At 38.7% G+C, this 25910-nt stretch overlaps 1 protein-coding gene across 5 annotated transcripts; it reads left to right on the plus strand.

Annotated features, from left to right (window-relative positions):
• The first annotated feature begins 13840 nt into the window (after positions 1 to 13840).
• tbxa2r (thromboxane A2 receptor) lies at positions 13841 to 24756 on the plus strand. 5 transcript variants are annotated; one of them, XM_026142962.1, is made up of 4 exons: positions 13847 to 14119; positions 18461 to 19288; positions 21896 to 22029; positions 23105 to 23352. In XM_026142962.1, exons 2-4 carry the CDS (start codon positions 18500 to 18502, stop codon positions 23280 to 23282), a joined length of 1101 nt encoding a protein of 366 aa, XP_025998747.1. In that variant the 5' UTR covers positions 13847 to 14119; positions 18461 to 18499; the 3' UTR covers positions 23283 to 23352. The 5 variants fall into 5 exon arrangements, with proteins under 5 accessions (XP_025998748.1, XP_025998747.1, XP_025998744.1 ...); XM_026142963.1 differs by having other exon boundaries at positions 13841 to 14119; positions 21896 to 23169; XM_026142959.1 differs by lacking the exon at positions 21896 to 22029 and having other exon boundaries at positions 13851 to 14119; positions 23105 to 24756.
• Positions 24757 to 25910: the final 1154 nt, after the last annotated feature.

Consider the following 25910-nt stretch of genomic DNA (forward strand, 5'->3'; position numbering starts at 1 on the left):
ATCTTGGATTCACCTGTAAATTAGATGCCGCTGCATCATCATCTCACCCTGTGACAGCCACTAAAGCATTGTCATTTATTAAATGGTAATGTACGCAGATTGACAACCCGCTTCAAGGATGATGTTACTAATTGTGCGCCGGAAGAGCTGCTGCAGTCCATCCCTTTCTAATAGTGGCGAGCCAGCAGACCAAGTGTGAGGGTAGGCAAGGAAGTGAATTAGGGTGGCGATTATGCAGTGATTCAGACAGCAGCTCATTAGGACCCAGCTAAGCAAGCAATCAACGAATCGATGTGACAGTGGACCCAAAAGCCACAGAAATTTGTAATAAATGGCAAAGCGATAAATTGGATTATCCACAGCCCCGTGGCCAAGCTCTTTCTGTTGCAAATGACAAATCAATCCAATCATGCCACGAAAAAAGCTAAAGAACCACAAAAACGGGAGGGAGGGCCTCGAGTTGCACCGGCTGTGGAGGTTATCTGTCTGTCAGATGCGTCTTGTTAAGGTTGTAGTTTTCCAGAGGTCATTTCTGTGTGATATTCAGGGCTCTAAAAAATTCATGGCCAGCCATTAGGTGTTTATGACCACCTTTTATAACTGGAGATTTAGTGACATTTGAACTCGTGCCAGAGCAGTAAAGGTGTCAGAGGGCTGCCATGCCACATGCCTGCTGAACCAACAGGACGAAGGCAGAGCTGCTTTCAGATGTTAAGGATGTAAAAGAGCAGAAAAGGAGAAATAATTAATAAAAATGAGGCAGCAGCAGGATCCCGTCTTAACTCTGTTTCATTTCTTGTATTGTAAGCACAAGAGATGGATCTGCTCCATCAACCTGTCAAATCATCACCGCTGAATGCCACGACCATGACTGGAGTGCTGGATGAAGAAACACTGACATGACATTGATGGACAAAGATGAGCAGATAGATGAGTTATAAACATTAAACCTGTTCAAACATGTCAGCACACAGCTGGCACCAGTTTCATGGAAAGATACGAAAACATCGCACGTCAAATATTGTATTAAATAAACCAGTATTTTTGTCAAAGGACTTTGCTGCCATCTGCAGGATAATATAAGATGGCACCATCTGGATAACACTAAAGAGCTGTTTCCATTCAATTAAATCAGAGATCCACATTGATAGATGGTGGATTGGAATGTATTGTCCTCTCCAGAGGCTTTCTCTATGCCATAGAAAGGTCTAGTTAGCAAAGACTCTATGCTAACTAGACCATTATGAGCTGCTGCTTAGAAATAACTTTCTCTATTTTAAATGCATCTACATGTGGGATCCGTGCATTCATACAAATACTAACAGTTTTAGTTGCATATATAGTATTCTACCATGCAGCAAGATCGTTATACACCTGAAACACAAAAAGTCTGGAGTGCGAATTGAGCAGGGACCCCCGTGCACAAGCGCTCATACTCGGCGCCCTTCCTGTTAAAAGTGTGTTTGAGCGTCTGCCAGCAGTAAACGGTGGCATTTCAAAATTGTGGTGCGACATGACTCCTGTGTTTATGGCCTCGTGCTGTTATTTCCTATAATCTGTCTTACGTTCCCTGGTTCCTTTCTGCCTCTCTGTGTGCAGGCAGGGCTCTTCCACTGACTGATTGCTGCTATTAAAAAAGCAAGCAGCGGGGATACTGTCTTGGTTTCCTTCTTCCTTTTGCAGTTTTATTTCTCAGTCTCATCCACCAGTTCTATTTTGTCATCTCGCTACACTCTTAGGTCTCAACATTCATCTGCTATTCCAATTTTATTTTAAAACAGTGGCCCCTGGCCTTGCCTAATGGCCTGTCCAAGCTTGTTGGGGGAACCTTTTATCTTTGAAAGCTATTTGATTTTTAACTTTGAATAAAATATCAAGGTTGATCATTAGTGAATGTCCTAACTCATTTAAAATATCACATTTTGTTTCCAGTTGATGAAGTCCCACAAAAAAGAGAAATAATAACTATATTGGACCCCGCCAGACGAGACTAATTTAAAAAAAAACTGGCAGCAATAGGATTGCTTGTTTTCCATTTTAATTAGCCGATAAAAAAAAAGACATTTTTTTGATTCCAAAAAGACTGATTGGTTTTCACAAAATAGCAGTTTGAATCCATTTGATGGCATGCTTGAATCCCCAGTTTGCTCAGTTAGAGAAGTATGATTTAAACCTTGTTTCTTAATTCAGCGTTCTGGAAAAGGTTGAGAAGCCTGGTTTCAAAACATATTTGAAAAGCAAACAAAAAAGCTAAACTTTCTCATAAATATTGCACACAGAACAGCACATCCTCTTTCAAATTTTGCTTCTTGGATCTGGGATGATTCTTAAATGGGGCATTTAATCCAGTGTACACAATGGGAAGTGGCTTTGGCACAGCGTCTAAACAGAAAGTCACATATTTCTTCTTGGATTTTTTTTCCAAAATATACCCAAACAAGGACAAGGAATGTCTCTGGTATAAATTTGTGATAGGTCATCATTTGGTGCTGACTTTGAAATACTTCTTTGAAAACTTCAAGAGCAGTAAACATGAGAATCTTCAAACTTTGCCTCGTGTCTGCTTTCCTAACAATGTTTCTAAAAACTCATTTGGACTCTGGTCTCAAATGTCAGCTAAAGCACTCAGTTCAAAATATGCTCAGTACTGTGGAGACAGATAATGGTTCTGTAATGGGAAACACAACATAAGAATGATGGCTTCCAGAAAAAAACAAAACAAGCATTCTGCGGTGCTCTACAGTGAATTTTCCATTAATGATTAAGGACACATGAAACCGTCTGCAATGGAACCATTAAAGCTTCCTTGTAAACATGTCCATCTGAACATAATAAACTTACATTCCAGCAGAGTGAGAGGCAGAGAAAATGAGTTCAGGATGAAAAATGAAGATGTGTTACAATTGTAGTTCGAGGAATACAGGCGGGAACTTCTAGCCGAGCTCTACGAGTTGGACTTCTCATCCGAGTGAATCTCAAATTTGCATAACGTAATCACTCAGCCGTCCCAGTCTGGCCCACAAATATGAGCACCGATAAAAAGAGGGCGTTCACTAACCACTGCATCGACTGAAGTTCACCACATAATGACAGGGCGCACCGCCTGTGTCTTTTATGTCATCATTATAGGTTTAGAGTAAGTCGGTATGTTTGCTACCGCTGATGCTAAAAGCTTAGGTCTCATATAATTCGGTGTCCATCCTCTGACCCTGCTAGTGTGGTAATTAACATAAAAGGTGGTGCACGGTTTCATTGCATGAAAGTGCTTCCTGTTTGGGGCTGAATTCTTTAAGTAGTCTTCAATAGTTCCCCAGGCTTCTTGAAGGACATTCAAAGCTCTTGTTCTGTATTTGGCTGCCTCTGATAGATGACGATCCCACACTGCTTCAGTGTTAAGGTCGAGGCTCCGGGGAGACCAAACCAAGACTGATAGTGTTCAATTGTGTCTATTTCTATCCAGGTATTCTTTAACTGCACTGTCAGTGTGTTTGGGATCAGCCCCACACCATGGCAGAGCTTCACTGTGTTTTACAGATGGCTGTAGACGCTCACTGCTGTACTTCATTCCTGACCTCCTCCATACAGCACACAGTGGTGATGATTTATACTCCATAAGCTTTGTTGGCACTAGTTTTCTGTCTGCTTTCGTCATATCTCAGCTTTTTCTCTTCCTTAAGAACGGCTTCTTGACAGCCACCCATCCACTGAGACCATTTTTGATGATACTTCAGTGAGCAATCAACTGAAGAGTCAGATGCATCTCTCAGGGCCTGAGTCAGTTCTTTGCTGGATTTTTTTTTTTTCAGACTTGGAGGACATGACTTTTAGGGACCGTTCCTGTGCTGTGGATAGTTTTTGGCCTGCCACTTCTTCTTTTGTACTTCACTTGTCCAGTTTCCTCAATTTTTAAAGAATACACGTTTTTGGCTAATAGCTCTTTCGGAATCACCTCATCTACAAAGAGCTTCATTTCATCCCAAAAGTTTCATCCCTTGATTTGCTCCTTTTTCTAAGCTTGAAATTGAAGTGGGAAGTGGCTTAACAAAACAAATTTTAAAAAATGCATTCCTCTGAAAATGGTCAAGTACAAGGGCCGATTTGAAAAAGAATGAAAAAGCAGCGAATGTCCAAAAAACAAAGCATTGAGATCTATTACACAAAATTGCTTTAAAAATTGCAAAAGAGTCTGGCTCCTTGGAAGAAGACATGAAGGGTGGCTCCAGACTTCTGCACTGCACTGTAAAAGTCCTAAAAACAGATCTAGTGTGCAAATAAGAGTCAGACAGGCTGTAGGTTCCAGTTTTCATTGTATTTCAAATAAAAACAAACCCAAGCGCATTTGCAACATTCTTGATAACTCAGCAGAGTGGAGTGCTATTGGCCATATATCATGTGAGGTCTCATTCCTAAAGAGTCGAGCACAACTTCCTCCCCCAGTGACCATGTGGACTTCTGTGACACATCAGCTGCTTAACTGTGGCCTGCATGATACCACTGAACTATAAGAGCGTGGGATTATGTTTGGGGAAATATAATGAACAGCTTTCCTTGCATACAGAGATAGAAGTACTGTATAAAATTATGTTATTTAACTGAGAAGTTGAGCCATTATTTTAAAGTAAGTGCAACAGCAACTTAAGGCATTTCGAACTTAATTGTTTTTGTCTGCCAGTTGTTTGGTTTCAGGACATAGAACTAAATTAACCTGAGAGGGAAGGACTACTTGGAGCATTGTCACGAAAGGCTTCAGGTTCAGATATCGAGTTCAATCAGCAGCATTTTACTGATTCAGCAACAATTCAGTGAAATCTTCTTCACTCCGAGGCTGTTTCTCATTTGTATATTAGTTCGTTTTTGGGAAATAACCCAAATAAACTACCTCGTTTCCAATTTGCTACATAAGTATGTATCACTATGTATCCACTCACCATTCAGTATAATATCTACTCCGAGTATTAATTATCACACATTTTATTAAATGTGTCACATATTTTGTCTTTTTGAATAATAACTTTATTTCTTAGTATTGGAAGTTTCCCAGTACAAGCGGGATGAATCACACTTTTCACCTTGAGGAATTATCCACTTCTGTTCAGACATGCCTACACAGAATGATGGGAATGAAGTTAGAGGAGACCTTTGTTTTTTAATATGTTTTCCAAGTTGTGCTTGTAACATGAAGGAGATCAGAAGAAACCACTTGCAACTCTCAGGCATTTTGGGGGACAATGCCTTGTCATATGTAATGTCGCTTCATCTTGGGATTTCAGGAACAGAGCAAATTCACTGTGTCATTTCTGCGGCATCCATGAAAACATTTGCTACAGGTATGACCTTTGGCTAAGTTCAGGCAAAGTTTAGTTGGCTGTTTTCTGGGGTAGCTTTCATGCCCTGGATCGTTTTCTCTACTCAGCTTGTTAGGCTAAAAGCAAAACAACACGCTTGGGGGCTAGAGTTCTGGGATGGATGCATGTCAGCGAAGAAATGGATATGTGTGCGTGCTCGGATGTAAGTTTGATTTACATTGTTCATCCAAAGACAAACTGAACATTAGTTGCTTTCCACTGAGCTAACAAACTCGTTTCATTTACCTCTGATAGTTAAAGGGCTCTTTTTTTGCAGCTTAAGACATACACTTAAGTTGACCTACATACAAAGCAGTTGGTGGTCTAGCTCATCTTAGTAGATATTAAATAATATATTTACTGTTAAAAAATTAAAAATGAGAAAAACCATACCATGAGTCGTAGTTGCAAAATAAAATTTGAATTTGAATTTGAAATGTACAAAAGTTTTGTCATTTGTTTATTTGCAGAAACAGATAATGACAAATACTAATGCCCTTTAATCCTGGTATAAGCTCTGAAACCAAAGAAGAGGTGTGAAATGAAAGTGAATGGCGTGACTGCAATGCAGCATCACTTAATTCACACAGGTGCTGTTTACCCACGTTACACAGAATATACATTTCTCTCAGTTGCCAGAAATATAATGAATAAACATAAATGCAATATCTGAAACTGCACAACTAACTTGGTGGGAACAAAAGTTAAGAGATCCTCTTTATTTGGTCTTTAGGTCTCGGAATTTGTACATTCATTATCATATGAATTCAGCAACAGCAGTGATTTATGATTTTTTTTTGCAATATGAATCTTGAATATCAAACTTACATTATTATCTTGCTGAAGAATATGCTGATCAATATTTAATCATTGTGATTTGAAGAATTAAAGAATTTAAAATATTGTTAAATACTTTGCAGGCATTTCATGTAGGTCTACATATTGCTGTTTGCAGTATGTGCTTGTCTCAAGTAAATAAATCAGCACCGTGGGAGGAATATGTGAATGCAAGTGAGCATATTTCTGTGTGTATGTTTGAGAGTGAGTAGTATAAAAGATGCAGGAGAGAGTGAGAAAAAGTATATTTGTGTTTTTGTGAGAGTTGGAAAAAAATTGCGTTAGGGGAGATAAAAGACTCGGTGCCAATTTTCCTACTATGGTCACACTTGCATAATGTTGAGGGAATCGCACAGAATCCTTTTAAGGTGTCAGCCAGAGTGGAGTATAACATCATTTACTGGAAAATTATGCACTCACACACACACAGAGAGAGAGAGAGAGTCGGAGCCAATGTAGGCAAACTACAAGGTAGAAACTAATGTGTATTGTATAGAATTTAAGCAGAGTGATGGGGACTGATGCACACAGACTCAATTATAACGTAAAGAGGAGTTTTTAACTTGTTTGCAGTTTAACAGTATATCTAATATGAATCACGCATTTTGGAGTTTGCAAGACTAGGTTCACAATGTTAAAAAAAAAAACATTCTGTTTTCCTTATTACTGGAGCAATTCTTTTTGCCTGATTTCGGAATTTCTTTCCTTTCTCTCTGCCTGCTTGTGCTTCCCCTCAGAAAAAGTCCAGTCCAGTCCAAAGAAAACATTGAGTGCATGGACTACACCAGAATTAGATGCAGCCCAATCTGTTGGATTGCATTTTAAAACCAGAGTAAGGCCAGTCCACAGTGTATTCGTGCGAGTGTTTAACCAAATAACTTGCATTGCAACTATTTACCATTTGAAAATGCTACGTTGCACAACAGCACAAACGAGCGAGCGATGAAGTCAGCATGATGATACTGTGGACTGAGGTAGTATGTTTGTTCTGAGAATAACAAAGCAACTTTATTGAAATGTAGTGTATTTGTACTGAGTTGAAGGGACAAGAACAGCAAATAGGAGAGGCAAACTGATTATGCACTATATGCCAAAATAATGATTGAATAAATAAAACCAACGCTGTCATCCAGTGTAGTTACAAAAATGTGCTGCAGTATAGCTGATCAGGATCGCTTTAAAAAGTTGGTGTGTAAGGAATTTGCTGTGGACAGAATCAAAAACATAGACCTATAAAACATTACACAAAAGCATTAAAAGCAAAATTTGCACATCAGTGTTTTAATGTATAGGTAATAAAAAACGTTTCATGAAAGAGGAAGCAGACTAGAACAGGCAGCGTACAGTTTGTTCCCAGCGAGTATTTAATATTTTCTTCCACTAGTCATTGCTCCCTAGTTTCCAGTTTCTTGCATCTTTCTACACTTTAGCTAGGAGATTTATTACTTAGCCTACTGAGTTTGTAAAAATGTTCCCATTTTTCTCACAATGGTATAGCCCATTAGGCATAGCATCACCAAGCAGCTTATTTCACTTGACAGCAAGGACTCTGGTCAGGACAGTGTAATACTTGGGGAAGCTCAGGCAACTCCCCAGATTACTTTGCTCATGTCGCTTGGTGAGTGATTGCTGGCTTAAACTGAGACTGACAAAGGTAGTAGCTTATTGTCTGAACCCTTCAGCAGAATGCCAAAGTTTCAAGTGTGATAAAGGATGTTCTTCAGGACTAACTGTTTGTTGGCAATTTAGTTTCAATTAGCTTCAAAAGAAACACTTTATGTTTACTGTCTGGTTGCTGTAGCATTGCTTTATTTGGAGGCTGACCAATTATAAACCATACCTGCAAGGAGTTAGTTGAATAAATGTCCTAATCAAATGTTCTAATTGATGACCAGTAAGTATTCAGAATCAGTCACATGTGTTAATACAGCGCCAAAAAGTGGACATCCCAGCAGTCCACTCCCAGAATCAGATTTTCAGATTGTGCAATGCTCAGAGGGCCTCTGTTAGCATGTTAAATCAGTTTTCAGTTTTCAGTTTTATTTGTCATATGCAAGTTAGCACAGGGTCAACATTGCAATGAAATGTGTTTGACGAGCAGCAGTCATTCAGCAGCATGATACAGTAGAAGAAAATATAATAAAATATAATAAAATAAAATAAAGTAATAAAAAATAGAAAAATAGTAAGGAGCAAAATATTAGAGAGACGTGGTAAAAGAGAAAAGATGACTAAATATATATGTATCTATAAATATAAATATATGTACACTAGTGATTAAATAAGAAAATCTTGAAAAGAAATATGACGGAGGGCAGATGGGATATTGCACAGGAATGAGCAGCAGAAAATTACAGTATTGCACTTTTAAATATAAATATCAATAACAATAAAGTGGAGTGACCAGTGCAGATTAAACAGAGTACTTGTGAAGCTGCAGGTAGCTTCTGGGTGCGTCCTGTGGACTGTGTTGTGTGTGTTTAAGTGTTGTGGTTGAGGTGTCGTATGGCTTGGTGGTAAAAACTGTTTTTGAGTCTTGTAGTCCGAGCAGACAGACTCCTGTAACGTCTGCCAGATGGTAACAAGGAGAACAGCTGATGTGCTGGGTGGCTGTGGTCCTTGATGATGCTGTGTGCTTTACGGAGGCATCGCTGGAAATAAATGTCCTGAATGGCAGGAAGCCTCGTGCCAGTGATGTGCTCTGCTGCCTTCACCACCCTCTGTAGTGATTTACGGCTGCTGGCAGAGCAGCTTCCGTACCAAACTGTGATGCAGCTTGTCAGCAAGCTCTCAATTGCACACCTGTAAAAATTTGAGGTGATGCTGGCGTTCATGCCAAACTTCCTCAGGAAATAAAGCCGCTGATGAGCTTTCTTGATAGCAGTGTCTGTGTGAAGGGTCCAGGAGAAGTCCTCTGTGATGTTGACTCCAAGGAACTTGAAGATACTGACCCTTTCGACCTTGACACCGTTGATGTGGATGGGGCCTGTTTGTGAGGAAGTTTAGAATCCATCTGCAGATTGGTGTTTCCAGCCCAAGGTCGACGAGCTTCGTGGCAAGTTTTGAGGGGATGATGGTGTTAAATGCCGAGCTGTAGTTGATGAAGAGCATCCTTGCATATGTATTCCCTTTCTCCAGGTGAGTGAGGGTGGTGTGCGTTGCGAGGGCGATGGCATCCTCTGTGGCTCTATTTGTCCGATAGGCAAACTGAAGAGGGTCCAGTGTGGGAGGAGCAGATGTGACCTTTGACCAGCCGCTCCAGGCATTTATGATGACGGATGTCAGTGCAACAGGACGGTAGTTCTTGTTCTTAATGGTATAATTTAAAAAAAGACTGAAAAAGTTTATCTTGCTTGGAATAGCTGTAAGTAAAGTTTATTTATTTATTTATGAAGCGCTTTTCACAGACGGTCAAAATGCCCTGTACACAAAATAAGTCAAATAAATATGAATATTAAGTGTTATAGCCAATATAAAGATATGATAAGACACAATAAAACAAACATGTAGCTTAAAAGCAGACTGATCCACAGACTGAAAGGCTCTGTGCCCTCTGGTCTTTAATTTGACTGCTATGAAGGAAGACAGCAAGTAGTGCATGCTCTGTAAGGAGCTGAGACATGTAACATGGAGTCTGGTCATTTAGTACTCCATATGTTAATGCAGCAATTTTAAATTGAATCCTAAAAACTACTGAGAGCCAGTGTAAAACATATACAACAGGAGTGATGTATGCTCGCTCACTAGAATGTGTTAATTAATAATAGTCTGGTCGCAGCATTTAATAGAGGAAGCCTATTCTCTCCAAAAGAAACATGGTGGCATGACTTATTTTTGCAAATCTGCATCTGAACAAACACAATAGATGACGTCCTTTGTATATACAAGAATATAATGCAGATGTTTGGCTATAATGCCATACCATAGCACTGTATTTGTAAAGCAATTTGAACCCTTTAAAGCCGGTCAGAGCAGGCACGCTCCGTTTTGCGTAACTATTTTTAAATCCCGGTAGAACTGCAACCACGTAAGCTAGCGCAATAATTTTTTTTTGCCTATGAAACCGGAGGAGTTGTACTTACATCTTATGCCATCAGCTTTGTCCTAGGTCACGGTTTCCTTCCACATATAGCTTAGCAAAAATTGCATATAAACCACTTGCAGCAACAGAAACATAATATTCCAGAAACACGCTTTGCCGATCCGATCAGCTGTTCGTAACACTTCCTAGTCGGAATAGACATCAGCGCGAACTATCCCATGTTCGCCATTACCTGCCCGAAACCGGAAGTGGCGTCATTTTCGCGGAAATGTAGTTTTTTACCTTCAAGGCCTTATAAGCCTATCCGGTCTTTAAGTGATGACGTGACGAATCCTACTTCCGGGCCTAAAGTAGTCTGCCTTTAACCCTTTAGAGCCGGTCGGAGCGGACACGCTCCATTTTGCGTAACTATTTTTAAATCCCGGTAGCACTGCAACCACGTAAGCTATACAATGGGCTCACGTCCTCATTTGTGACAGTGTTTCAGTTGGTAAAAGTAATGCTTTGACATGAATTGAGTTGCAATTTGGGGAAGGCCTCGAAGGGGCCTGGCAGATCCCTATGCACTAAATAGAAATGAAGAAGTTAAAGAATTGGAAACAAGGAAGGAGGGTGGGGCACGTAAACGAGAATGAACACCTTGCAAAATTAGGGGAACCTATGTCAATGACAACCAGAAGAAGTGTGTTTGGACGCGTGGTCTTGCTCCTGAAATTCCAATACGGAATCTCCAAAACATACGAGACGAACACAGGCCAAAGGGTCAAAGAGCTGTAGAAGTTAAAGAATAAAGAATACAGAAGAGAACAAGAGTAATAAAACAACATCACAATGATATATGGGAATATGACAGTAAATACTAAATATTAAACATTATTGTGCAGCACATAAGATCAACAGAACACAGTGTGCTTTGAGGTAGGAGCCAAAAAGGGTGTAGTTTGTGGGTGTGATCACCCGTGTGTACACCTGTGAGCATGGACGCGCTTGTTCTTTTAAAAGGTTTCTTCATGTAATGATCTGCTAGAGGGTGTGGGGGGGCCACAGCCTCATCCTCCAGGGCATGAAGCAGGTATGGAGGAGATCAAAACTCCAGACATCCAGAGGCCCCCAGAACACAAGAGACCAAGGAAGACCAACAGAGGGGCAGCTGCGCCACTGTCCCAGAAAGAGCTGAGGAGAGTCCCAGATGAGGGCTCACTCAGCAGCCGCGGAGCAGAAGCCAGGGGGAGTTGCAGTGACGCGCCCGTGAGCTCCGCCGGCAGCCAGCTGTGCCCACCCGCCCACAACCCCGGCAACACACCAACCAGGACCCAAGCCCCCGAGGCCCGGCCCGGGCCCCAGCCCAGAGACGGAACGCCCCCAGAACCTCACGCCCATCCCGGACCCAAACAGGGGCAGCCAGGCTACCAGGTCAGTAACCTACGTCCGTCAGCACAGACCCTCCCCTAGCCCCGCTGCACGCAGCCGCGAGAAAACAGTCACCTGAGAGCCAACAGAGCCCCTAACCGGACATGACCGCTACCCCGGGTTGAGCCCCCCAAGGAGCTCAACCCGGTGATCCAGGTGATTGATATATGCATTTTTTTTTTTTTTTTGCTGCCCATTCTGTTGGTTTTTGTCTTTTGCCCTTCTCCCCGTCCCTCTTCTCAGCTGTTTCTCTTTCCCTCTTTCTTTCTCCCCTTCTTTCCCCCAGTCAAGTCTGTCCCGTATTCAGTAAGTGAAAATAAAATAAACAATAAAAGGTGAATCAAATGGACCATTACGGCAAGGCTGGGATGGTCAATTTGGTAAAGTAAATCCGTTGGGCATCTTTCTTTGCCTTTAGACAACAATTCTGATGGCAAAAGAGCTAAACGGGACAGGCAAAAAAAAAAAAAAAAAGAATAAAGAATACATAAAAAATCACTTGAACTCACAGTTTGCACGCTGGGTTGAAGGCTGTAAAAGTGCAGCAAGTGAAGGAGCGATGGCAAACGATTCCACAGTTTTGGAGCCACAAGTGCGAAAGCTTTGTCACCTAGGAATGAGTAAAAGCATCTGGTCTGTTGACCTGAGGGAATGAGATGGGACATACTGTACAGGTGCAGCAGTTAAACAAAATGTGGCACAACCCTTAACAGACAGATTAACTAAAATTAACTGAAATGCACAGCATCATGGTGAAAATCAAACACAGCATATCGGCACAAACACCTCACACCAACTTTCAAGCAGACTGGTAGATGGGGAATGATGTTGGTGGGGCACCTTGCAGTAATTCACCATGGACTCCTGTTTATATTTCTGGTGTGAAATGTGAGGCCAACTGTCCTACAGCTTAAATATCATTGATCATTGCAATAGGGCACAGCAGCAGATCAACATGCTCAACATGTTTAAAGTGCTGCATACAAGCTACTGAGTGATAAAGTGTACATAGTTTTCGTACACTTTGCATAAACGTCTGTAAAAATGTTCTTTTTCCGGCAGAAACATACACTGTCGTGTCAGAAAGTCATGTTGTTTATCTAAAAGAAGTTTAAAAAGTTACTATATAAAGTAGAACGTTCCAGATGTTTTGGCATCACACCTCTGGTTCTGTTTCTGGTTTAGACAGGGTGTACAAATAAGGAGGGAGTCTATTGGAAGCACACGAGACAGCTTGCCATTGAGATTTAAAACAAGGCCAGTCATGTAAACAATAGTCCTGCAAGGAAGAACTCGGTGGCCCGGGACCTTCCATCACTTTGGAGTGTTTATGCTTTTCTACAAGATTATATTCAAGTATTTATTTGCATGCTTTCCTGCATGTGTCTGCATTAAATGCAAGCATCTGACATAATTTTGTATCATAACTTTGGAAAGCTTGCTTTTACTCCCACGATCCTTTCAGAGATGTTTTTGTCATTCCTTTCCAATGCACGAATGCTATATAGGTTACACACAGACTGATATCTTTAGGCTTTAAAATCTATAACTTTAACTACATTAACAGAAGAGTCTGGTGTGTTACGACCCATAAAACAGACTTTTGGACATGCGGCTGGCCCAGGTTTTTGCCAATAACGGGCAGAAAGTGAGATATTTACAAACAATGCCACACAGTTGTCGTTTTGATTTGATTTTACCGCTTGTAAAAATGCTGTGTTGCTACCCACAAAGTATTATAACTACATTGGACCTTTGTTCTTCTTTTGTGTCTGCCACTCGTGCTTTGCCACGGCTTCCTGGATGCGGATAAAGGATAATGATTTGAGATTCTAGTACTTTTCTCTCTGCAATCCTTTACGTTCGTGTCGCTTCACATCCAGCAAAACAATTTCTGGTGGTATTCACAAGTGACAATATAGAAATTGAACATTGTTTCTAATTCGGTTCTTGTTTTCATTTTATCATAGAGCTTTATAATTAAAACATATTTTTGTGACTGTAAACAGAGTCTTAAAATGAATGTTAACGGCCTTGCGGTATCTATTTGCGTTCAAAACATCTGTCCTCCAGCCTGTTTTCCAAAACATGAGATAAAATGCTTGAGGGACAACTTTGTCCTTATTAAAACAACCTGATTGCCGTCCATGTGTTTTGGGGTCGTGTTTTTTTCATTTACTTTTTGCTTGTTAACCTTTTTAGATCACTTGCCAGCCTTTAAAAGCAAACATTTTTACAGTCATACTTTTTCTTTCTATGCTCTTCTGCTGCATGGAAAAAGAAAGAGTGCCTTCCTAAAGCCCTCCCCTCCTCTGACTTCCTGAGAGGAGTGTACTGTGCAAAAGGAAGCAAGACTGGACGAGGGGGAGATGAGTATCAGAGTAGGAAGAGTAGAGGAGAGGACATAGCTGGGGGAAGGGAGTAAAGATGAGCCAGGGTTGCTACTAAAGGTCTTTTTGTCATCAAGCTGAACTTGTGATGTAAGGTATCTATCCCATGTCTTCTAGTTGTTATAATTTGCATAATTTTTGATCTTTTAAGAGAGATGTTAACGATGGAGAAGTAAAAACTTTACAACTGCAAGACAAATGATCCTTGAAAACAATTCTGTGAAGTCTTCTTTAATACTCAGTGATTTGTAAGTGCTAAGCTTTTTTTCTTATATTACTGCATATGCGCAAACTACACAGGTCTAGAGTTTTTTTTATATACTTTTATCATTTGTATTGTATGTTATGGTATATCATAAGGACAGTTAATTAATGATTCTTATTCATCTTCTTTAAACCAGCAAAACCTTGTGGGTTAATATTGTTTTGCATGCATTCACCATTCTCAACATTTCAGGATAAGTGGAAAACTCATGAATGCATTTCTGTGGTTTTGCATTAGGCCCATTGGTAAAGCATTTTTACTGCCATAGTGGAACAGTATTTAGTATGACATATTGATCTTGGATTCTAACAGGCACTTTTGGCTAATTGTTCTTTAAAAAGGTTTTGTAGATCATACGAGAGCAGGTTCATCATATAGCACTTCCTAAGGACGTGAAGGATTTCATTACCTTTTGTAAACTGTGCAATGACTTGTCTCAGTTTCTGTATCTTCAGTTTTCTGTGGCAAAAACATATTGCCACAGTTTTTTTGGGTTCTACAGTTCTTAATATGTATCCACTCTATTAACGAGATTAAACGAATATTATAAAATTCTGATGTAGTAAAGGAAAAGGGCTCATATCTTAGTTTCATGGCTGATTTATAATGGTTTCCACCACTCGCACAAACATCAAAGCAACATCAAAATATTCATCTGAGTTGTTTTTGATGATTGAGCAAATAATTGGTGTACCGAACCTGATTTCATGATCTCCTTTTAGGCAGTGGCATTTTCAGCACTAGGCATTAAGTTCTTCTAAACTAGTTTGAAGGATAAATTTGATGCTTTACAAGATTACTGCATGAAAGCAGGCTAAAAACAGACACCTGTTTGGTGTTTTAGTGGTTCAGTTGTTTTCATTCCTAACGAGCTACCAGTCTGTGCCCAGTTGACGTGTGAAACAATACAGGTCGTCTATGCCCACTTGGCCAAAGTTTAGACAATTTGGATTGTTTTATTGTTTCACTTCAATACAGAAGCACTTAGCCTAATTCTTCAAGTTACTAAAGTTGTCTTCCTGCCTGTTAAAAGTTCTGTGCATTCCACTCTGCATTGTTATGATTTCAAATGTAGAAGCAAATCAATAGACTACAGGAAAAAGAATGGACAAGTGGAATAAAATTCCCTATAGGGGGAAATCCAGCAGTCAGATTTTAGTTTGCACAATTTCTAGTCATTGAAATTAGAAGTGTCAAGACAATGATCATTCGCTGCTGCCAATAATACACAACTGTCTGAGACAGCTTTTAGTTTTATTCTGCTGCATTTTAGTGTCAGTACATATTAATAACAGCATCAGAAGCTTTTCACTTTTAAAAACCTGCATAATTCTCCGTTTTGTCCTTTATTGTCTTTATTTGTCTTTTTCTGTTGCATTTCTGTATATCCTCCTCCCATGATGTGTCTTCTTAAAAGCTACTGCACAAGTATAACACCAAACAGTGAAATAGTGAAACAAACAAAATTCTGATGGTGATAGAAATTTTTACTGGATTCACTGATGTGTTTTGTAAATAGTGCCAAAGACAATCCAAAGTACAAATGCAACTAAGCAAAGTATAGAACATATAAAACACATCAAAGACTTGAACTGAGAAAATCTACAAGTTCTTAGAAAAGTATTGGCTCATTTTGATTTTGATGGCAGCAACGCACCTCCAAGAAGATGGGACTGGGCCATGTTTACCACTGTTTGGCATTCTTTTAAGAACAGTCCATAAACATCTGAAAACTGAGGGGACCGGGTGCTGGACTTTTGGGAGAGGAATGTTATCTCATTCTTGTCTGATGTATTATTGTGGCTGCTCAATAGTCTTGGGACTACTTGAGCATTTTTTCTGTCTTGATGCTCCAAATGATTTCAGTTGGTGAGAGATCTGGGCTACAGGAGGCCTATTTAAGCGCCCAGACTCTTCTGATATGAAGTGAATAAAAGTCTTTCATTGCTGAAGGTGCCTTTCCAGATCAGTAATCTGTCAGTTCATGGGCACTAATTCACCCCCAGGCTTTTGAACTACTCTTTCTTCTTATGTCCGGAGAAATCGCTGGCCATGTTTACAAAAAAGAATTTCAAATTTCAAATAATCTGACAACAGAACAGTTTAGTACATTTTAAATTACCTTTGACCCTTGAACATTTCTCTATCATCTTCACACATGGGTTCTTTTTTGCACGACAGAGCTTTAGCCTGCATTTGTGGACATGCAACATGGCAACATGACATGACAAAAAAAAGTCTTTGCAATATTATGTTGAGCAACAATATTCTGAAGTTGCTCCATACTTGCTTCTTTTCTTTTGTCTTCTTTTTTTTTTTGCAGATTGGTGAACCTCTGCCTCTCTAAAATGTGGGGTTTTTTTATAGCCATTCGTGTTACTGATCTGTTGCCAGTAACCTAATTAGCTGCAAAACATTCCTTTGGCTGTTCTTTTTTTAGGTCCACTTACTTTTCCGACTTTTTGTTCTTCCCATCCCAACTTCTTTTGAGACATGTTGCTGCCATTAGATTCAAAATCAGCTCATATTTTTCCCTAAAGTTTTAAATGTTCTCAGTTTAAATATTTGGTATGTTTTAGGTTTGCTATTTGCTATAAAATATTGGTATACTAGATTTGCAAATCTTTGGATTCTGTTTTTATTTACATTTTACAACTTCCCAATTTTGGGGGTGTTTGTAAGTAAGGTAACAACACATTACTGAACAGGCATAATTTTATAGAGTATAGTACAGGCATATGTTTCTCATTGAAGTCTTTCTCTTAGATCATACTGCATAGGTTTTTGTATATAAATTTGTTTCTTAAAGCAATAACCTACAGTTGCTGTAGTTTCTTTAGTTAACACAGGATGAAATCAGTATCTTGGTGATGTGCTGTGAAACAAATATTTAGATTAATGAAAGCTATGGATATTTGTTTCCATATTACCATCCTCAGACTTCTTTTTTTTTTACTGGGGAAAGAATACCAAGAGCTGATTATGTCTGATTCTATGTTTATTTCCTTTTAGTGCCACCAAACTGAACTTCCTGGCAGGATATGCCAGCTCTCCCACTCTGTCTATTTCGGTCTCTCTGTCACTCATTCCATCTCTGCCCCATACTGTCACTGTCTGCATGCGTTTGTGTGGGTGCTGTGTACATCTGTGTCTGAGCTGTTACTTTGCATTCTAAAGGTTTATTTTCATAGTTTAGGCAATCAGTGTTGTCGACACTAAAAATATTGGATCCCCTGATATCTGGCAACAATGATTTTACCTCCAGATAAAGGGTTTTTAATAATTCAGACGCACTGTCAGCTTTCTTTGCTATGTATTTAATCGTCCATAGAACTGTTCATTGCATTTTCAGCCTCTGTTGTAGCAATACAATACTGATGTCATAACAACCAATGAAATGATGAAAAATTATAAAAACAAAGAAATGATCGTTAACCAGAAGTGGTTTTTTAAACCACTGACTGTTGAACTACTGTGACACCTCAATGTGTTTTGCTTTTTTGCATGATAAGATAGGCTTCAGCCATTAAAGGTGCTCTAATTAGAAATATGATGTGTTGCAGTATGCTCGATGTAAATAAAGAGTTGGGAATGTGCCATTTAGAACTGTGTTAGAGTAAACACATTTTTTATCTTGGACGTCACCACATCTGAAGTGCAACAACATCGGTCCACCTCTTCTGACAGATTATGTCACCTTTGCTCAGTTTGTTTATACTGTAAGAGTCGACCCAACCAGCAAAAACTCATAAAAATATACAGAGACAGTTCTTTCTCACACTATATAAACTCCTTAGAAAACTCAGGGATTTTAAGCCAAACTCTTGGTGCTATGAGGTTGTAGTGCTGCCACAGCATGCGAGAACAATAGGATTTGACTGTCTGGTGGTACAACTAAGCTAACCATGCAATACACAATGACACAAAATGTATGTACATATGTAGTAGTCAAAAAAATAAAATCCTTCTGGTAATAATTGTAGTGTCCCTGCAATGGGTATTGTGTGGCTGTCCAATTACTATTATCTTGGTGCTTGGATGAATGTATTATATTTTTTATGTAATTTTTTAACTTTCTGTTTGTTTGTTTGTTTGCTTGTTTGTTTTGTTTGATTGATTGATTGATTTTTTTGTTTGTACTCTTCTAACTAGTATTGTCTTTTCATCTCAGAGTCACCTCAAGTCAACGAGTGTGTACCAGCTAGCCACGATGAATACCTCAGATGCCAACAACACTCCACAATGTTACTCCCTCAAAAGCCCTCCGTTCAATTACACACGTCCCATCAGCTCAGCATACTTCTCAACCATCTTCAGCACTTTGGGAATCACCTCAAATCTCATTGCCTTCATTGTTCTTGTCAAATCTTTCCGACGAATGCGGAATCGGTCACGGTCTTTCTTCTTAATCTTCCTGGCCGGTCTTGTAGTTACTGACTTTATGGGTCTTTTGGTCACAGGTTCCATTGTGGTCTCCTTCCATTTTACACGTTTTAATTGGCGCCAAGTAGATCCTAACTGCCACTTCTGCAACTTCATGGGTATGTCTATGGTCTTCTATGGACTGTGCCCACTGCTGCTTAGTGCCACAATGGCCATGGAGCGCTTCTGTGGCATTAACCGTCCATTTGCACGCTCCACCAACATGAGCAAGAGCCGGACAGTCTACATGGTGCTGATGGTATGGTTGGCTGCTGGCTGTATTGCTTTGCTGCCCTTAATAGGCATCGGGAGCTACCACATACAGGCTCCTGGTTCTTGGTGTTTTTTCAACATCAGTTCGAAAGGAAGTGATATGGTCTTCTCCCTGCTCTTCTCCTTCGTGGGGTTGACTTCAATCGTTGTGTCATTTTTACTGAACACAGTGAGTGTGGTGACGCTTATCAAGGTGTGCTGCGGACAGGACAGGACACAGCGGAGCCGAGACCATGAAGTCGAGATGATGGTGCAACTTATCTTGATCATGATTATTGCCTCTATCAGCTGGTGCCCCCTCCTGGTGAGTTTGTTTGTTTGTTTGGTTGGTTGCTTGTTTATTTGTTTCTTTGGTTAGTTGGTTGGTTTTGGGTATGTTGTTGTATATAGACAAAAAGAAAGGCAAAAATGACAATTAATATAACTAATGCGTAATACACTAGTAATACAGAACCAAATTTAGCAATTTCACTCTTAAATAGCATAAATAACAGTAAGCAATAAGTCATGACACAGACAGCCCCAATTTTCATCTTTTGTGTCACACCAGTTACTTTATTGCCTAATAACCTACATGAACACAAATTATTAATGGCTAAATATTTTTTTGTATTGTTTGTTGTTGATTTTTTTTTTTGTTTTTAATCTTGATTTTTAATTTTAGTATAAAACACAAAGGATTTTATGCTATAATTTAAAAAAAACTGAATTTGTTTCGTATTGCGTAAATAAACAAAAACTATTTTGAAAACAGGAAAACAAGGACATTTTCTGTTATTAAACTGATTACTAAGAATTATTTAAAAAAAATATTATTATTATTTTAAACTTTCTTACTTCTTAGAAACAGGTGAGAGATCCAGTTCCATATCTCAGTTCAGTTGAGGTGAAGCCTAGCACACAGCTACCCACTACAGCTACCTACGTCAGCACCCAACTGTCAGTCACATGCAAAATTATACATTTTTTAGCCATGATAACATTTAAATTGGTGAGTTAAAAACATATAAAGCTAGGCACTTAGCACTTCTCTAATTTATTTGTTTATCTATTCAAACAGCATGAGGAATTATATCATTTTTCCAGTCTATAACATTAATAGTTAGTAAACCTCATGTTCTGGAACAGCAAACTATGTAAAAATATAACTGATGATAATTAAAGTCACATTAATGCTGCTGTTTTCTTGTTCACAATGTACACTGTAATTCCTCATATAATGGGGTGTAATTTTCTATTTTTATTTAAGGTACTATATTGTTCTGTTAATAAAAAAAATACTTTTTGTATCTTTTTCAATTATATAGCACTCTATAGCACTTTTACTGGACAATAACATTCAATTAGTCTACAAATAATAATTAACGAGCTAATTCCTGTTTTATTCTACAACACCAGAGAAGAGGTGAGGGAGTCAGAGAGAGAGCCGGAAAGAAAGAGATAACACTTTCAGGTAGAGCAATTCAGTGTCAAGCACATGTAGCCAAGGAGATTTCCAGACAAGCAGAAATGGAGATCAGACTGAAGGGCCAGACAAATTATTTATGAATCTAACATCTGATTCTTTGACTAATTTATGTAAGCTTTCTGTTATAGGAAGAGTTGTTACATAACACTGTGTGTACATTTGAACAAATACTAGTACACCCCTGTCTCTTCATATTAACTTTCTATAAAGTAGCTGTCTTTGGTCAAGAAATGTTTTATTTGTAGCAGCTTTTTCAAATCTAATCCTCATATGAAAGAAACAATTTATCTGATGACCCAGAGAGTGAACTGATGTGATGTTGCAGGATAAATGGAGCACTCTGGTCTTGTACAACAGTCACTGCCCTCCACAGAAACATCTGGCCCTTTTTCAACCAGTGTAACAGTGTGTTGAACTCCATAATTGCAGTCTGGTCTATTTGTGTGTTGTGTGATCATAAGACCAATGGAAGATTTCACTGCCTTCTCTTGTAGACAGAAGGAGAAGATCTCTCTTGTTTTTACCTTCTTTTAGGCTAGGTTTGTGTTTCTTGACAATAAATTTTCTATTTTTTCATGATCAAAGAAATACTCAGAATATATATATAAAAAACAAAAGTAGCCTGACGGGCTAAACATTTATAAAGACTGTTCACTAAACATTAATCATGAGGTTGTGATAGGAAATTAATATCTTCAAGATACTGCAAGGTGACACACTTACTTTTACTGTGTCCACCTGCTGTTGTGTGGAAAATGGTTTTCATATGTTTGAAAGCACCGCGCCATGACCTTAACTATCTAGTTTTTTGTTACCAGCGCTTCTTTTAAAATGTTTGAACCTTAATGAGGCATCACAAGGTCCTAAGCTCCTTTTCTCTGCTCCTCTGTGTATGCTTCAATTCTTCTTAGTGATGCAGCCTATTTACTAGCTGATCTGAAAACCATCTGTACTTACACTGGATCAAAGAGCCCCTTAATGCCCCACTTGAGATTACATATTTCAACTCAAGAGTGAAGCAGAGCCTTTAAAGGAAAACATCTAGTACAATGTCAAACAGCACTGAAAAAGTCCAGAAAGTTCCAGTGTGGCAACCAAGACTCAAAATAAAACCCAGACCTTCTATGGGAGGTGTTATTTATAGATACTGATGAGATGCTGATGCATTTTTAATTTGTATAAAAATTAGACAATTTCAGTTACGTTCAGCCTATCTTGCATTATCTACCTATCATTTTTATACTTCTAATAGGAATCACTTATTGCATAATTCAGTTCTTTACACTTTTGCTTTCCTATGTATAGTTAAAAAAAATAAATCAACTACTTCATTTTTTTAACTGAGTTTGCCAGAGAACAAAATAATAAGGACTAAAGTCCCTGAGTGGAGCACACATTTTTCTGCAGTCTGGTCTAACATTAGTTGTGTGATACCTTGTACAGATATACATTTTGGTGTGCATGAAGACTTCTGAAGTTCCTGATGCTAATGTGGTTTTGTTCGGCATACGAATGGCCACCTGCAATCAGATTTTAGACCCATGGATTTACATCATGTTTCAAGTGTCCCCACTAAGGCGAGTAAAACGTGAAACGAAAATCTAACTCTGCTCATCTGCCATCACCGCTCACCCCCATGGCACCGTATTTTTGCCAATTAGTTGGTCACGTGCCCTAAACATCTCCAAATGATAGATTTGTACTCATCAGTCCACTTCACGCACTGCCGCTTCCAAACCAATACTTATATGCTCAAAGTTTCGTTCCATTCTTTCTCCAGTTAATAGCCATTAAACTTTTCATCATGCTTGTTTTTTGGCCTTGCACGTTCTTTAATTTGGAAAAATTAACACACGTATGTTCTGTCATCAGAAACATGGTAGCTTTTCGTTTTGCAGATTTTCGTTTCATTTAGTTTCTAATATTTTTTTTCCTTTGGAGTATAGCCGCAGAAATCCTGGAAGTACTGCGAACTGGACAAATGCAATCAAGCAGTTATCTGCAGTTGAGCCTATATGAAATTATTATTCTTAATGTCAGTTTTCTTCTTTGTTTTTGAAAATGAAAATAAGCCAATGTTAACTGGCACTCTGCAAAACATGAGCCCATGGAGTACCAATACCACTGAGAGGCATTTGCCTCACAAAAACGCTTCATCTTGCATGGTCTCTTGCATTGCTTGGATGCAAAAACTCAGGAGAACAGAACTGTGACACAAGCTAAATTTTGAAAAGAAACTATAAGCAACACTAGGCCGGTTTTTAATTCCTGCAGGAGCTTGTTAGCATGTTTTCCCCCTTCTGGAGACAGTTGGGGTAATGCTAATAATGCTGTGCCTCACATGAAATGTGGGTAATTGGGTAATGGGTAATTAGGCTATGTTACAGCAGCCACTGCCTCAGGGACACCATGACAAAATTAGCCTAGCCTTTCTTTTTAAACTAGACATAACTTATAGTGAATGCTTGTGTAGATCTGCAATATTAACCTATTTGATCTCCCTTCTCTTATTCGCTTTTTCCAATCTCTTCCTTTTGCTATTTCTTATTTCCTTTCTTTACCATCTTCTCCCCCGTCAACTGCTTCCTCCTTCATGCTTCTCTTTACTTCTGCTTTTCTCTGTCTGTCCCTATATTATTCCTCCACATCCAGGTCTTTATTGCTCAAACAGTGTTCTCCAGCGATCCTCTCTGGGTCAGGAAACTGCTGCTGTACCTCCGCTTTGCCACTTGCAACCAGATCCTCGACCCATGGGTTTATATCCTGTTCCGGAGGGCAGTCTTTAAGAGAGTCTACCCCCGCTTTGACTGGTCCCGGAGCTCAATCATGACTTTGTACCCATATTTTCAAGAGACTGCACGCAGATTCACACGATCTTCATTAGGGGGCAACCTGGGCTCAGATGAAACAGGAGAAACAACAAAGTCAAATGTCACTTCTCCGTCTACCTTAAAGTCACCTGACTAAGGCTCATGGTACAGTGTGTGTTTGTTTCTCTGATCAGAAATGAGTGATCACAGGGATCAGACATATACTCTCAGCTCCATACATCGCACTGAAGTTAACTATATGCACTGCTACCTAGATACTCCTGCATTAAGTTAACCATATTTAATGTACCATTAAATAGGATAAATTATCTTGTTTTCTCTTTGTTTGATGCATGCTTAGACCTGATGTTGTGCTAACCATTTTAGGAGGAAACCCACAGGCAGCCTAGTCCCATGAACCTGAAATATAGAAACTGTAATATTGTAGAAGTGCCTATTGTTAACAAGAAATATCATATTATACTATATTCACATACATTTGCTAATAGTTACTCTGACTGAACATGTCACAAACTCTGAAAACCTATAAAAGATTGAAAAATGTTAAACGATCCGTTTCTTGCATTTAACTTCATTGTTTTTTTTACTGAGTGAGATATTCTGTTTCAAGGTTGTCTGTTACATATGGGCTGAAGGATGTTTACAAGACGAAAAAAGATGGATTATTACAAATATCAAAAGTCTTGACCCACCTTTCATTCCTGTATATTTATCTAGAATATGTGCAGTGAAAACAGTGTGTTAGCAATTCCAATGTGTTTGAACGTTAGTATTGGGAAAATGTGAAGAAATGAGGGATCAAAAGATGGTAACTTCATTATAAGTTGAAAATTTTACTGATAACTGGTATGTCGTTCTCATGATCTCCAGAAATCATCTCTTTATTGTCCCTAACAAATACTGGCATGTAGTCACTTAGATATAAATTTGTTTTATTTTGGTATACCATCCATTAAAATGCACAAGTGCTGCTCAACTGAATGGAAGGTGTTAATTAAAAATGATGTATTGTGCCGAAGTATGGTTAAGTGTAAGTGGGAGTAAGTATGAAAATGCATGTGTGAAGATTTATAATTTGAATGAACTCACCCTTTAAAAAGCAGGACTCAGTTAGTGGAGGAATTACAGTGCATCCTAAACATCTAGATAAACTACAATTAGATAACCTAAACAAGTACACTGTCTAGAGTTTAAATTTGGAGAACGTTATTGTATTTTATTTTGATTGTTATAAAATCTTCTGCCTCTTTGAGATCTCAAGGCTAAGCTTTAAAGTTGATGTGGACTGAGAATATTTTTTGTGAAGAGAGCAATTTTTACACTCATCATGCACATAAAGTAATGCACACTGTAATGTCAATCAACTCAACCAGTCTTCCACAACAGTTTTTTTTTATCCCATAAAAGTTCTCCCATGACAGTGAGGAGTAAATGTTGATTGTTCACGTAAATAAAGGCTCAATAAAACAGAAATATTTGTTGCTGTTAAATATTTAACCATTTTACTTCCCATACAGAAATGCAGTCAAGTAGCAACACAAAGAAGAGTACTGATATTGCTCAAACCATGTAATAGGTCAAACCATTTAAATTTAGCCATTCGGTTTTTTACTTATGTATGCAAAATGGTAAGGCAGAAAAAAATATGCCACTCCAGTGTTAAGTTAATGCTTCCTTTTTTTTACTGGATATACTAACCAATGCAGAAACACAAAGCGAGATCTACACACTGAAACTAAGAGCAGTGATAATGAAATGCTGCAACAAACTGCTATAGTATATTTGCTCTCTCTCTTTTTTTAAACAGACTGAAGGCTCCCTCAGTGAAACATGGTACAATGTTAATGAATATGTAACATTTTCCTTTTCTCAACAACCACAAGAAATTCTTTCCATTTTTTAAGGAAAACTAAGAGTAAGAGTTTACATACAAGCACAAGAATCCACCAAAATATTTTTTTGATTTCTTTTTGACTGTGGGTGCTTATGGTTCGAATATGGAGTTTGACAGCAGTTTCCACATGTGGGAATCTACAGGTATTGCAGAGCAGGAACATTTAGATTGCTCCCCTGGTATTCAGTTTTTAGATGACAGCTTTGATTATTTTTTATTTTATTTTATTTTACTTTTTTTTGTAAGTTCAAGTCAGGTCAGTCACCTACTGCAAGACTGAGAATATTTAAAGCTGCAATGCCTTTTTCTGGAACACTTGGTAAAATCCAAAACACACATTTTTATTTACCTTATATTAGTTGTTATTAACTGAGAGAAAGATTGAATGTCCTGTAAATGTTTCTTTCCTGTTTTCGCAGCAATTCCTTTCAAAGTGAAACAGACTTACTGGTGCTAACTGCTTTTTCTGGATTCCTCAGCTGATTCCAACTCTTGCAGTTTCATAACATACCGTTGCACCCTGGTGGCAGACGTCAAGACCTCTATTAAATGCATCTCTTTTTAATTAAACATTCAATCACAGCTTTCTAATGATGATGAATTAGTAATTTCTGATTATTCATTTAGCCAAATGCATTAAAAACTACTCTGCAGATTACTGTGCATTGTATTTCTTGTAAAGATTTGACAGTCCAGTTTAGTAGAACATTAAGAATCTGTTATGCACAAATTA

The sequence above is a fragment of the Astatotilapia calliptera genome, chromosome 15 (assembly GCF_900246225.1).
Source record: "Astatotilapia calliptera chromosome 15, fAstCal1.2, whole genome shotgun sequence".
NCBI lineage: Eukaryota > Metazoa > Chordata > Actinopteri > Cichliformes > Cichlidae > Astatotilapia > Astatotilapia calliptera.

Excerpts from the sequence above, each read along its gene's own strand:
- tbxa2r (XM_026142959.1), top strand. The coding sequence starts at position 18,500 with ATGAATACCTCAGATGCCAACAACACTCCACAATGTTACTCCCTCAAA. Across the intron at positions 19,289-23,104 it reads TCAGCTGGTGCCCCCTCCTG|GTCTTTATTGCTCAAACAGT; the intron begins GTGAGTTTGTTT and ends CTCCACATCCAG.